The 14,693-nt window shown below is 37.3% G+C and overlaps 1 protein-coding gene across 1 annotated transcript; it reads right to left on the reverse strand.

Annotated features, from left to right (window-relative positions):
- Window positions 1–1,121: 1,121 nt before the first annotated feature.
- LOC107800618 (cytochrome P450 78A6) lies at window positions 1,122–4,269 on the reverse strand. The gene is made up of 2 exons (XM_016623821.2): window positions 3,219–4,269; window positions 1,122–1,955 (listed from the first exon to the last, which is right to left on the reverse strand). Exons 1-2 carry the CDS (start codon window positions 4,185–4,187, stop codon window positions 1,332–1,334), a joined length of 1,593 nt encoding a protein of 530 aa, XP_016479307.1. The 5' UTR covers window positions 4,188–4,269; the 3' UTR covers window positions 1,122–1,331.
- Window positions 4,270–14,693: the final 10,424 nt, after the last annotated feature.

The following is a 14,693-nucleotide window of genomic DNA, read 5'->3' on the forward strand; positions in this document are numbered from 1 at the left end:
TATTACACACTCAATTTTAATTCATTTTGTCTTAATCGACTTTATTTATTGAAATTGAATGAACATTGACTTAACGGTTTTCTAACGTTGGTTTGCTTAGCAAGTGAAATGTTATGCGTCATCACAGTCCCGAAGGTAGAAATTCGGGGTCGTGATATGGACATAAATCCAAAACTAGTATTTTGACAGACTTAATACATAGAGCATACCAACGTCATCTGATGTTCTCTAATTAATATTCTAATTCTCATAATTGATCAACATTGAAAATTTTCTTTAGGTTATTCATTATGCTTACTTATTATTAGGCAGAAAAACATAATGAATCTTTTATATTCTATGTACGGTTCTTTTAAACATGTAGCTGAAATAAATATTTTTGTTCAAATCCAGTCTATCTATCAGCAATATTCAATACATTTGTAACGGCAGTCAATTTTTAGTTTCTAAGTGACAAAATGGGAATCTCCTGCAGACATATAAGCTTGTTTAGAACAGATTTTCTCCTTGTCTGACCATTTTATTTTATGTGGCATAATTTGGCCGGTCAAAAAGTTCAAGAAATATGTCATGAGATTTATGTGGTTATAAAATCAAGTCATTAAAGATAAAATAAGAAGTTTAAAATAAAATTATTTTCAAATATAGAAAAGTATTATTCTTTTTTAACCAAATTGATAAAGAAATAAAACGGAGGAAGAGTAAATCATTTTAATAATTGCTAATACTTCCTCCATTTTAAATAGATTATCATAGTTTGACTTAACATAAATTATCATAAAAAAGAAAGACTTGTGAGATATGTAATCTTAAATAAGCCATAACATTTGTATGGCTGTAAAACTTTTGAAATTTATGGTCTAAAACTTGTAATAGCATTTACGTGGTTATAAGTGCTTCCTATTAAAAAAATTTGGAAGGTATCAATCTTTTTAAAACGGACTAATAATGAAATAATGCTAATCTTTTTTAAACATAGGGAGTAGGTTTTTTGTCTCTTAAAATTATTAACTATATAAATAATTGGGCAATTCTCGAGAAGATCCTTCATTATGCTTGTGCGCCACAAACATCAATGAACATATAGTATACTACCGAGAAAAGAGAGAACGATAATATGATATTTACAATAGCTGAAATTTATAGTATTAACTAAACCATCATTTGTACAAGCAAAACCCAAACCAACTAAACATCAATGCAAAGTAAAAAAGAGGAAGAAAAAAAAAAGAAGCGTTACAATCAAACATTAAGATGACCAAACAGTAAGCGAATACAAAGAGGAACTGTCTTTTTTTAAAAATAAAATAAAATAAAATATTGCAGCACATTTAATTTGATGTAGCACGTCTGGATCGGATCTTGACCATAAGTGGGTGGGCCATTTCACAAGAGAGCTTCAATACCTCAGACAAGTCAACGCTGCTACTGGGCCCAAACTCGAATTCGTGCAAAAGCGTTGCAACCCAAAAAGTGATTGTGGTCAAGCCTAGTGTTTTTCCGGGACAAGATCGCCTTCCGGACCCAAATGGTGCCAATCTTAGGTCAGACCCTAACACCGAGAAATCAACATTAGTATGGGCTTTGATCACGAACCTTTCGGGCTTAAACATAAGAGGGTCGGTCCAAACTTCTGCATCCCTCGTGATGGCCCACATGTTCACCATAGCCGTGGTTCCAGCTGGCACGTGATAACCATCTACGGTGGTGTCCGTTATCGAAAGGCGGGACCATGACAATAGTGGACCAGGAGGGTGTAACCTGAGTACTTCTTTTACTACCGCGGGTAAATGTATCATCTCTGTTAGGTCGGATTCAGTTATGACTCCTGATTTATCGACGATTCTGTCTATCTCGTCTTGGACTTTTGACTGAACGTCCGGATGAAGCACCATTCGTGCTAGTATCCACTCTAGCAATACTGTTACAGTGTCAGTCCCCCTAAATATCATTTCCTGCAAATACGACACATAAAAGTAAACTTCAATATTTATTCACTTGTGATGTGAAAATTAGTAAAATGTAATTACACATAAAACGTGCAAACTAATATCCAAGAAAAAAAAAAGATAGATAACTAGAACAACAACAATAATGACCCAATAAAGTGTGTACGCAGACCTTACCCCTACTCCGATAGGGTAAAAGAAGATAGATAACTAGTTGCAGCCTAATTCGATTATGGTTCGTTATTCTTCTATAAATCTCCATAAGCAAAAAAAAAAATTGCATTTTGGACATATTAGATATTTTTTACGTATTTAAATAAAAATAGAGAAATCGAAGAGCAAATGCGCCATGGTCCCGATTAAAAAAGAATAGAAATAGAAGAGGTAGTTGCTTCCAATCCAATTGTGATCATGAAATCATAAACGTGCTGATTCCAAGTGTGATACTGCCTGCATTGACCTAAGACATATAAGAGTTTTTAAAAAAAATCATATAATTGAACTCTGTAATTGTTGTTGATTGTGACCCCTTAACCACCTATTATACTATTTTGTTCGGTTTACTTTAATCGATTTTTTGGATATTTTTACATATATTAAGAAGTTTAACTTTTGACATTAATTGACAATGAAATTGATCATATTGACTTTTATTATCTTTTTAATTTATCTATTGAAAATATAACATATACTTCAAGACTCTTTATTTCAAGAGCAACTATGAAGAAAAAAAGATAATTCATTTTTGATATCGGATAAAGTCAAATATTATGACCCACAGAAAAAAAAAAAGGCCAAAAAATTATTTAAAGTGAATCGGAGAGAGTAATATTAAAGTTAGAAAGCTAGAGATATTCCTTTGCCCAATTTTATGTGATCTTAATTGCTCACGAAATTTAAAAGAGAAACAAACTAAAAAAGAGTGTGTCACATCAAATAAGACGGAATAGCCAAAAGATATTAAGGAGCAAAAATTCTCGAAAAGGACTAGTCATTTAAGAAGAAAAAGAACTGGTTAGTTATGTTCGTTTTGTTTTCTATTCCCTGGGTTTCAAAAATAGAATGAACCTATTTCCTTTTTATTCAGTTTAAAAAATAGTGATCATTTTCTAAATTTAGAAAGAATATAACTTTAATTTTACAATTTGAGATAATTCAAAGTTACACATATATAGATTGTTTTAGATCATAAATTTTAAAAAGTTTTTTTTTTCTTAAACTCCGAGTTAATTGACACGAAGAGATTATTTGTTATTGCTATTTGCTTACCCAAAGTACTGCAATCATATCAGATTCTGATAAACTCTCTGAACCTTGAAGAGATAGCAAAACATCCACAAAATCACGATGATTTTCACCAGATTGAGCCTTATGTTCATCAATAATCCTTCTCACAAATTTATTCACTTTTGGCACAATCTCTGAACACCTCTGTTTAATTTTCTGTGGATCAAATTCAGATAACCAAGATAAATGGTCAGACCAATTAAGCATACCCAATAATTCATACCCTTCATCTACCAATTTTATCAATTCATCAGTCTCCATATTACAAGAATCAAGATTATAAAATTTTCCAAAAACACAAGACATCATATTATTTAAAGAAGCCAATTTTAAGCCATCTCTAACACGTAAAATGTCATTTGGACTGTTTTTAAACATAGTAACTAATTGTTTTGCAATTTGGGACCTTGGTTTTTCAGAGGCAATAATTTGCTTAGGAGAAAAAAGATGAGCAGCTGAAATTTTTCTAAGTGTTCTCCAATAAACACCATAAGAAGCAAAACCAATTGCTCTATTAAACATTAGTTTATAGGCTGATTCTTTAACTGGACGATCAACAAAAACTGAACTGTTGAGTATTTCTTTTGCTACATCTGGATTACATGTAACAATAACTCTGGTTTCACCAAGGCTAAATGACATTAAACGTTTGGCTTGTAAATTTTCTGCTTTGGCTAATATTTTGTGGTGTGCTAAACCAACCATAAGGTTCATACTTCCTATTATAGGAAACCCTTTTGGACCTGGAATTGGTTTTGACACCAAAGAAGAATTATTTTTCAATTTGTTTTTGCCCCAAGCAGGACCACCAGAGTAAGACCAGTAAATTAGGTTCATAATTAGCCAAATGAGAAGAAGAAAAAGTGGAAAAATGATTGAGTTTAAGGAGGTGAAAGATTTGCATTTTGAAGCTAAAGCAAAAACCCAAAGGCTTTCTATGTCTGTTCTCATGATTTTTTTTGGAGTTGGGAGGGAAGATTTTTATATGATAGAGATAGAGAGAGAAATGGAAGGAACTATATTTGTTGTTGGTGTATAAATGAAAGAGGTATTGGTTGGTTTATATAGAGGAGCAAATGGAACTATAGTTGACTGTTGGAGAGTATAACTGAACTATTTTTAATCTTATTTTATTGTACGGAGTATTACTACTCCCTCTGTTTCAATTTAAAACAAGTTTCTTATTACTCTGTTAAAAAAAATGACATGTTTTTATATTTGGAAACAATTTAACTTTAAATTTTTCATTTTACTCTTAATAAAAAACTATTATATTCACATAAATGTTATGACTCCAAAGTTTTTGCCCCTTAAGCTTTTAACATTATATGTTTCAAAAGTCTTTTCTTTTTGCTTAAACTTTGTGCTAAAGCAAACTAAATCATCTAAATTGAAAAAGAGGAAATATTTTTTATTAGCCACGAAACTTAAGAAATTAAAGATCACTTTTGACATTACAGTTACATATATGCAGAGTATCAAAATTATCTTTTTAAATGATGGTGGATAACGGTCTACATGTCTTTTCTTTCTGTCTTTCCTTACAAAAGTTGTCACTAGGATAAATTGAAAATATTAAGATTAAAAAGTTTCCACAAAGAAAAAAGATATCATTCATTTGGGACGGACTAAAAAAGAATATGAACCTAGTTCTAATCAGGGGTGACAAAATGATTAAAAGAAAACAGTTAACCATCTATATTATCTACTAAAAAATAGATTGGATGATGAATATTTTAAAAATGGGTCAAATATGGATAAGAACCATATTATCCATTTTCTAAATGGATAACCAATGAGTAACCAATGGGTCTAACTTTTACATTTGTAAAGCCTCAAATTAGGGGTTCCTCAAGTTAGGAAGACTAAGAATTCTTCCAAAAGTGATCATATATAAGAAGTCATGGATAATATGGTTACCCATATTATCCGCCGGTTAACCCGTTTTTTATCTGTATTAAATATGGGTCGGATCTGATAATTTATTCGTTTTTGTTACCCATTTTTGACCCGAACCATATCCGACCCGACCCGTGCGTTTGCTCCTCCTAGTTCTAGTTCACAATCCTTAAATTCTCATCAACCCAGTTCCTGAGGTGTATTTTTCAACGAATGTTTGTGAAGTCAATTTGTTATCAAATAATTTTAACCCTTCTACTGTTTGTGATTTAACCTGCAGGAAAAAAAATGAAGAAGATGGGCCCAACATTTGTATGTTTTTATAGCTGCAAACGCGAATATCAGTGCCTTGTTCATTAAGAGGGGTTATTAATTTCTGTTTAGATAAGATTAAGAGGCAAGAGGTCACCCGTAAAGTTAAAATGTATAAGTAACTTATCTGGACAAGTTTAGAGGATAAGAGATTGCTTGCAAAGTTAAAATGTGTAATAGCCCGTTTGGCCAAGCTGTAAAAATCAACTTATTTTGAGAAGTGCTTTTTTTTTAAAAGTACTTTTCTCAAAAGTACTTTTGGTGAGAAGCAGTTTGTGTTTGGCGAATTAGTTTGAAAAACACTTCTGAGCTGCAATTAGTGTTTGACCAAACTTTAAAAAACTGCTTTTAAGTGTATTTTTATCAAAAGTGCTTCTCAAAAAAGTGTTTTTGGAGAGAAGCTATTTTTTTCTGCTTCTCCTCAAAAGTACTTTTTTTCCTTCCAAAAGCTTGGCCAAACACCCAATTTTTGGCCAAAAGTGTTTTTGGCCAAAGAAAAAACACTTTTGGCCAAAAAGAAGCTTGACCAAACAGGCTATAAGTGACTTACCGGGGGCATTGCATCTATACCCGCTTTTTGTGTCACATTTTAACTTGTGCCCGATTTGGAAAAATTGCAAGCGTACCCGCTTTTTCGCATAACTTCAGCACATGGGGCTGAAGTAGTAAACGCAATCACGCAAAACTTCAGCATTCAAGTTCAGCTCTGGAGCTGAAGTTTTTGTTTTATAACTAGCAAACTTCAGCTCTAGAGCTGAAGTTTTTGTGTTGTAACTGGAAACTTCAGCTCTAGAGCTGAAGTTTTTGTGTTGTAACTAGGAAACTTCAGCTCTAAGCTAGCTTGGATAAAATTAACTCTTATATGAAGCTGTTGGGTTTGCTCCTCTCCATTGATCCAATTGATGAAGCCTTCACTAGCATATTCTCATCTTTGAGTTGTCTTCCTTCTCCCATGGAATGAGAAGCTTTGTTACATTTGGTAATTTTGTATTTATGGTTAACATGCTGATTCAATTCACCTGATAAGAATTTGTCGCCCCATATAAGTCCTGAAGAGCCTTGTCTACGGAATGAAACAGCTGATCAATCTTTTTTTTTAATTATTTAAAGCTTGAATTCTTCTTTGTTCTTCTTGTTTGTATATTCTTCTCTATCAAGTGAAGACACAGATTTATAGGAAGACAGTAGAAGAATTAATATTTAAAAAGGCAAAGGAAAATCAAATATGGCATACGGGATGGTCGTCCTCTTGCTTGACAACTCAGTCAATTGCTTGTTTGCATATTTCAGCTATTTATTTCAGAAGAAGAAGAAAACGAAGGAGAAGAAGAAGGAGGAGAAAGAGAGCTGAAGTTATTTAAGAAGTGAGTACAAGTTAAAGGTTTTAAAAAAATGGGTATAGATTAAATGGGGGCGCCCGTGCAATTTTTACGACGAGTTTAGAGGGTAAGTTATGTATTTTTTCCTTTAATATTCTATGGATTTATGGTTTTAATAAAAACATTAATTAGGTAATTATTGCATGATATAAATGGGTGTAAATTTTGAGAAAAGCCGTACGGTTCCGGAACCAAAAGCACCCTAGGCACGTCTTATGGCAACAGATGGCGTGTTTCTGTGCTAAAAGGACTAAAGTCAATAGATTTTTATTTCGTTTTTATTAATGTTAGCTAAGTTATTTAAAAAAATGGAATAATTTGTTGAGGTCAATGTCATGAGATCATCTTTTGCGCCACTATTGGTGATGTGGCAATGGCATGCTTGGAAACTTTCAGACAATGGCGAAAATAGGAATTTCTATAAGGGTGTTCAAATTTAAAAGAAGTGAAAAAATTTCCGACAAAGAATGTTCAATATGTGTTATATATTTCGAAAATGTAATATTTTACCTATGTAAACAATGTACTTTTTCGACGAAGGGTGATCCACCCTTATCAATATGTGGCTTCGCCACTGACTTCAGAGATCCACAATTATCTTATTTTGGATAATGTAACAAACCATTCTTGTTTGATCAACATATTCGCTTTTACCGTGATTAAATTTTGCATATATGATTGGAGAAGCTCGAATTTGTCTATCCCATGAGCTTTTGGCTACATTATTATTTTCAATTCAAAATTCATTGAGTTATTTGTCAATTTTAATTGATAAGTTATGCATCTTTTGATGATTTGACAAACTTCATGAGAGAACCAGATAAGGAATTTGATACAGTTAGTTTCCTTGCATTTAGAGTAACTAGTCAGATGTCTAGTTCAACTTTCAATGAAATCAGTTAAGGGAACAACACAATGTGCAGAACCGGTTCTCAGGAGGAATATCAACTCATAGTTTGTCATCATCGAAAGGGGGAAATTGATAAGTTATGTATCCTTTTGTTTTGATGATTTGACAAACTTCATGAGAGAACCAGATAAGGAACTTAAAACAATTAGTTCCTTTGCGTTCAGAGTAACTAGTCAGAAGTCTGGTTCAACTCTCAATGAAATTAATTAAGGGATCAGCAGAAGGAACAATAGAGGGAACATATATGGATCAGTTCCTCTGGTCGTCGTGCAGTCAGCTCTACAGCTGTAAAAGCGTTGCACTGTACCGCCTGGCAAACTGCTGCACTGTACCGTCTGGCAGCAGTACAGCAGCACATCTGTAGCTTGCTAAGGCCAAACTAAAGGACACTTTATTGCATTATCCTTAATGACATCACGCAGATATTATCAACATGAGGCAAGGGATTTCATCTCTTTAACACTTGCAAATCAAAAGACAATATTCTCTCAAGTGCTAGTCATCACTTTTCTCAAGAACAAAGTTGCTGCAACCTCAAGGACCAGACCCGAAAATTGAAGATATCTTAAGTCCTTAGATTTGTTGAATTTTTGTTATTTTGTTCTTCATTTGTAATCCTACACTACTTTCAAGAAGTGTCTTTGTAGGGCATTTAAATCACTATTTGGTTTAGTTTCTTGACTAGAGTTAGTCAAGTTTTGTTGCTTTGTAATAGAGTTATTGCAAAGGGCTTACGATAGAGTAATTGTAAGGGTTGAGGGATTAAGAGTTTAATTCCTAGATTGAATAGAGTTAGTCAAGAATTGTTGCTTTGTAATAGAGTTATTACAAAGGACTTACAATAGTGTTATTGTAAAGAGTGAGGGATCAAGAGTTTAATTCCTAGATTACAATATGTTCTAATCTGAAGTTTGCTCGGTTTAGAGGAGTTGAGATCCTACTAGGGTAGGTCGTGGTTTTTCATCCCTTGAGCAAGTAGTTTTTCACGAAAATATCGCGTGTTCTTTATTTACTACTGATTTACTGTGGGAACAAATAGAGAACCTGGTTCCCTATACTGTTTGGTTTTATAGTCTGTTTCTTACCGTGTGAACTAATAGAGAACCCAGTTCTCTATACAGTTTGGTGGACTCTTAGTTTCAATCAATTGGTATCAGAGCGGGTTCTTTCTATCAGACTAACACCTAGAAAGGATCCTCATGGCTGCTCCACCAAACTTCGAAGAAGGTCAATCTACCTACAGACCACCAAAATTCAACGGCCAATACTATGGATGGTGGAAGACAAGAATGCACGACTTCATCATGGCTGAAGACTCAGAGCTCCGGGATATCATATTTGACAGACCCTTCGTTCCTACAATGACCATTGGAGACTCCGCAGTGACAGTTCCTAAAACAAGAAAGGAATATAACAATGCTAACCGCAAGGCCATAAAAAAGAACTTTCGAGCAAAGAAAATCCTCATCGGTAGTATTGGACCAGATGAGTACAATAGGATTTTAACATGTCAATTTGCTAAGGAGATCGGGGAATCTCCAAATAGCTTATAAAGGGAAAACACAAGTAAAGCAGTCCAAGATTGACATGCTAACCACAGAGTATGAGCTCTTCAGGATGAAGGACGATGAGTCTATTCAGGATATGCGCACTCGCTTCACATCGATCATCAATGAGCTTCACTATCTGGGAGAGATCATCCCTAAGAACAAGCTCATCAGGAAGATACTTAGTGTATTGCCTGGTTCCTGGGAAAGAAAAGTATATGCTATCACAGAGGCAAAAGATCTACAGAAGCTGACCATTGATGAACTTGTTAGCAATCTGATGACTTATGAAATGAAGAAGAAGAAGGATGATAAGAGAAGAGAGCCAAAAAGGGAGAAGAACCTGATCCTCAAGACAGACATGAATGACTCAGGTGGTGAAGATGCTGATATGGCCTACTTGACAAAAAGGTTTCAGAAAATGGTTCGCAGAAATGGAGGCATTCCAAAAAGGGGCAGCTCCTGCATGCCAAAAGGTTATGACATATGTCATAAGTGCGATAAGCTAGGACACTTCATCAAGGATTGTCCTCTCCTCAAGCAATAGTAGTACAAAAACAACACTAACAAAGTAGCTAAGAGGAACCTGGTCCTGACAAACGATTCAAGAGGAAAGGTACCACTGACAATGTTGTGAAATAAGCTCTTGCTGGATGGGGAGATTCTTCCAGCGAATCTGAAGAAGATGATGATCAAGGTGATTGGTCCATGATGGCAGTGGAAAGTGAAGCGGCTGAGTATGACTCAATCTTTGCCCTGATGGCAAAATCCGACGACGATGATGATAAGGTAAACTTTTTAGATGTTCAAAGAAATCTAACGTCTTATTCTTCGAAAACACTTATGTCTTTGGCAAATGTTTTCATTGATGCTTATTGATAACTGTGATTTTTTACATGTTTTATACCCATTCTTACCTAAGCTTTGTGCATTAACTGCTATAAATTTGCCCCAAAATGCATACAAGTTGCGCTTGATTGCAGGTTTGAACGACAAGATGACAAATACCAAAGATCAGCTCAAAAAGGAGTGAAATCTGCCAAGTGTCAAAAGACAATTGAAAGGGGGAACAAAATGACCTGTGCGATCCGCACTGTTTTGTCACGCGGCCGCACAGGAGATTTCAGAGACTGGGCATTGTCAGGGTCACCCTGCGCGGTCCGCACTGTTTTGCCACGCGGCCGCGCAGGAAATTTCAGAGGCCATGCCATTTTTAAGTCAAGATGCGCGGTCCGCGCCCCTTTTCATGCGGTCCGCGCCCCTTTTTACGCGGTCCATGCCTAAGAGTGTCAGAGACCCAATCATTCAAGGCAAAAGCCCACGCGGCTGCACACCTAATCAGTGCGGTCCGCGTGTCACAATTATGCGGTCCACGTCCCCAGTGCCAGAAGCAAGATATAAAAACCCAAAATCCTACGGGCCGCGCGTCATTTGTGCGCGGTCCGCGCCAGACCCTCAGGGGTATTTTTGTCCGGTTTTTCCTGTGTAGTATAAATAGAACATTTTACTTTTAAGATGTAGTTTTCAGTTTTTGGTTTCGTATCAAATAGCAGCTGAACTCGAGATTTCATGTTTTTAGCCTATTTTGGGCAATTTCTTCTAGTATTAACGTGGAATTGAGTAGATTAATATTGTATTTAATTATTATGTAAATTTCATCTACTATTTCTTCAATTTTTGTTTCTATTATGGCTAGCTAAACCCATTAGCTAGGGTTGTGGCTCAACCCTAGTGTGGCTAATTAATGGTGTGATTGTTTAGTGCATGAATGATGTTGGGTATTTGTTATTTGGATTGATCTTATGTTTTCATTAAGATTTGGTGGTTGCAAACACTAAGTCTAGCTTAGTGAGTCTTTACTCTTCTTGAGAAAGAGAGTCTATGACCCCAAGATTAATTCCAACAAGGAATTGGGATGGACCCATGAGAATGGTAGTCCCAATTAACGGGTTAAACCTCGAGAAAGTAATTACCCAACTTGAACCATAAGTTGCTTGGGCAAATTGGCCTACCCAATTGGTCTCGAGAGAGTCAATTGGGCAAAATCACTCTCTCTACCGAGAGGTGTGAGAGTGGATGCAAAAGTGCAACGGTTATAGCATAAGTCCCATATTCATCATTCTTGCATTAGGAATCTCTACCCGTTAGTTAACCACCTAGATGCATGCCATGACCCTAGTGCCTTTCTCTATATTGAATACAACTTAGAATCAATATCTTAGCCTAACTTAGCTTTAAATTTGTAGTTGCTATATTGTAGTTGATAATCAAAAGAGAACCAAAAATGTTAGAAGATCAATTAGGAGCTAAAACATAGTCCTAGACCATACAAACACTCAACTCCAAATTGAAGCTCCCTGTGGAAAATTGACCCCGATACCGCTATTGGGTAAAAGTATTAGCGCCCACTCTTCCTTAGGTTGAGTCCGCTGCGATCACTTTTTGGCGCCGTTGCCTGGGAGCTTTACGGTGTTGACTATTTGTGTAGCTAGTATTATGTTTTGCTTCTCTTTCCTTATTATTTACTGACTTTGTTTGTGTCGATCAATCAGGTACAATGGCTCTTAACGCAAACGACCCTCTCGGCAATGTGATAGCGGGGGAGGAGGTAGAGGATCTTGAACAAGATGAGGTCTTACCTCAACTCCCACGGAGAGGCCGGCATGTCAATATAAATGCAAATGAGAACAACAACATTCCAGACCCTCCTCCAGCACCGCTGAGAGTGGTTCCCAGAGTTCTACCAAATCAAGAATACCCGAATCCGGGCGGGGAACTTTCAAATCACAAATGTTATGCTGACCTTGCTCGAGCAAAGAGGTTATTTCACGGGTGCCTCCAATCAAAATGCCTACAAGCACTTGAAGGGGTTCGTGGATACATGTTGGGGTAGCAAGCAGACAAACGTGTCCGAGGATGCGTTGAGATTGAGGCTTTTCCCGTTTTCTCTTCGGGGTAAAGCATTGGATTGGTTAGAAAGGCTCCCCAATCATTCTATTACAACATGAGATGAATTGGTGGACAAATTTATTGCCAAGTTCTTCTCTCCAAGTCATATGGCAGCTCTTCGGGATGAAATTCTAGCTTTCAAGCAAGAGCCAACGGAACCTTTGCATGAGATATGGGAAAGATATAGAACAATGGTGAAAGAGTGCTCTAATAACGACATGACTGAGGCTATGATCCAACAAACCTTTTATCGCGGCATCAACACCACAAATCAATGCATCGTGAACCAATTGGCCAGAGGGAACTTTATGAAACTTTCTTACCAAGAGACATGTGATGTACTTGATGAAATGGCTGACACCTCTTCGGCATGGCAAAGCCGAGCAAACGTGCCCCAAGGTGACCCCTCGGTCATCCATTTGCACAAGGAATTGCATGATCATGGCCAAGCTATAGCCGAGCTTACAACAACTATGAATCAATTGGCAAAGGCGCAATTGCAACAAGTCCAAAACCCGCGCCAAATCAACGCAATGGAAGGTGTTTCTATGTTGAAAAGAAGGCAAAGAGGGCAACAACCTCAAGGTAATTGTGAACAATATGACAACAACAATGATGGTGGTGGTTATTCAAATGAGTGCTATGAGGATCAAAGCGAAGAGGTCCAATATGTCAACAACTATCAAGGGAATAGAGGTAACTCTTCAAACCAACAATGGCGTCCTCAAGGTAATTGGGGCAACCAACAACAAGGCGGAAGTAATTGGAATACCAACAACCAAAACAACAATTGGGGTAATCAAGGCAACCAAGGAAATTGGCATGGTAATAACAATAATTGGGGCAACAACAACAATCAAGGAGGGTGAAACAATTGCAGGAACCAAGGCAACCGAGGGCAGGGTTTTCAAAGGGCCCCCATGTGCCAACAATCGAACAATCCACCTCCCTTTTCTTCTCAAGGTCCGAGTTCGTCCGGAAGCGCTATGGGGAGAATTGAAAGCATGTTCGAGCAAATGATGAAAAAGAACCAAGATTCCGAGGCCCAATTAGCTTCGCATAACACATCTATCTGGAACTTGGAAGTGCAACTAGGCCAAATCTCTCAGTCTTTAAATACTCGCCCAAAGGGTGCTCTACCAAGTGATACGGTAGTAAACCCCAAGGGTGGGCACAATAATCATGTGATGGCAGTGACAACGCGAAGTGGAAGAGGCGGTGATGTGCATGCCTCAAGAGGAAACCAAGTTGCGGTAGATGAAGATGAGTTACGAAATGATGAGATCCCGTTGGTAGTTGAGGATGTTGTTGAACAAAGTGCAAGTGATGATGTGAGAATTGAAATTGATGAGGGTGAGGAGGAGACTCAAGAGGCCGTGAACCCGTCTAGGGAACACGTCATTGATATGCCCGAACCGGTGGTGCCAAAAGCCAAGACACCCTTGCCTAGACCTCCTCCGCCCTATCCTCAACGGTTGGCCAAGCAAAAGGGTGACAACCAATTTAAGAAATTCATTGAAATGATGAAGAGTTTGACTATCAACGTGCCTTTGGTGGAGGCACTCGAGCAAATTCCGGGATACGCAAAGTTCATGAAAGATTTAGTTACAAAAAGGAGATTAATGGAGTGTGAGACAATCAAGATGACCCATTAAGTGAGCGCAATTATGCATTCTATGGCTCCGAAACTTGAGGATCCCGGTGCATTCACTATCCCATGTACCATTGGAAGTGCCGACTTCGCAAAAGCCCTTTGTGACTTGGGGGCAAGTATCAATTTAATGCCATATTCGGTCTTCAAGACCTTGGGAATCGGACAACCTCATCCAACTTTTATGAGGCTTCAAATGGAGGACCGGTCAATGAAGCAGCCTTTGGGAATTATTGATGATGTCCTTGTTCGTGTTGATAAGTTCATATTGCCGGCCGATTTCGTGATCTTGGATTGCGAAGTGGATTTCGAGGTGCCTATCATTCTTGGAAGGCCTTTCCTAGCTATGGGGAAGACCTTGGTTGATGTTGAAGCGGGAGAATTGACCTTCCGTGCTGGTGATGAAAAGGTGGTGTTCCACGTATGCAAATCAATGAGGCAACCAAATAGCACCGAGGTGTGCTCGTTTGTTGACATTGTCACGGCGGTGATAGTGGATGACACAAGCGCAATGGCAAATGTTGAGGACCCACTTGAGGCCGTGCTATTGAACATGGATGTTGATGATGATGCTAGAAGGGTGGAGTGTGTGAACGCATTACATGGCATGGGCTCGTATTCTTATGAACCGAGAAAGTTATCTCTTGATCTTGAAAACCGCAAAACTCCACCCACCAAGCCATCCATTGAACATCAAGTGGAGACTCAATGAGGCCATGCAAGAGGTGGTCAAAAAGGAAGTCATCAAGTGGCTTGACGCCGGTGTGGTGTATCCAATTTCCGACAGTTCGTGGACTTCCGGTACAATGT

Source organism: Nicotiana tabacum, chromosome 1 (assembly GCF_000715075.1).
Source record: "Nicotiana tabacum cultivar K326 chromosome 1, ASM71507v2, whole genome shotgun sequence".
In the NCBI taxonomy this organism is placed as follows: domain Eukaryota; kingdom Viridiplantae; phylum Streptophyta; class Magnoliopsida; order Solanales; family Solanaceae; genus Nicotiana; species Nicotiana tabacum.

Coding starts and splice junctions, on each gene's coding strand:
- LOC107800618 (XM_016623821.2), bottom strand. CDS start 4,187: ATGAGAACAGACATAGAAAGCCTTTGGGTTTTTGCTTTAGCTTCAAAA. Junction 1,956..3,218: donor ATATGATTGCAGTACTTTGG/GTAAGCAAATAG, acceptor TCGTATTTGCAG/GAAATGATATTTAGGGGGAC.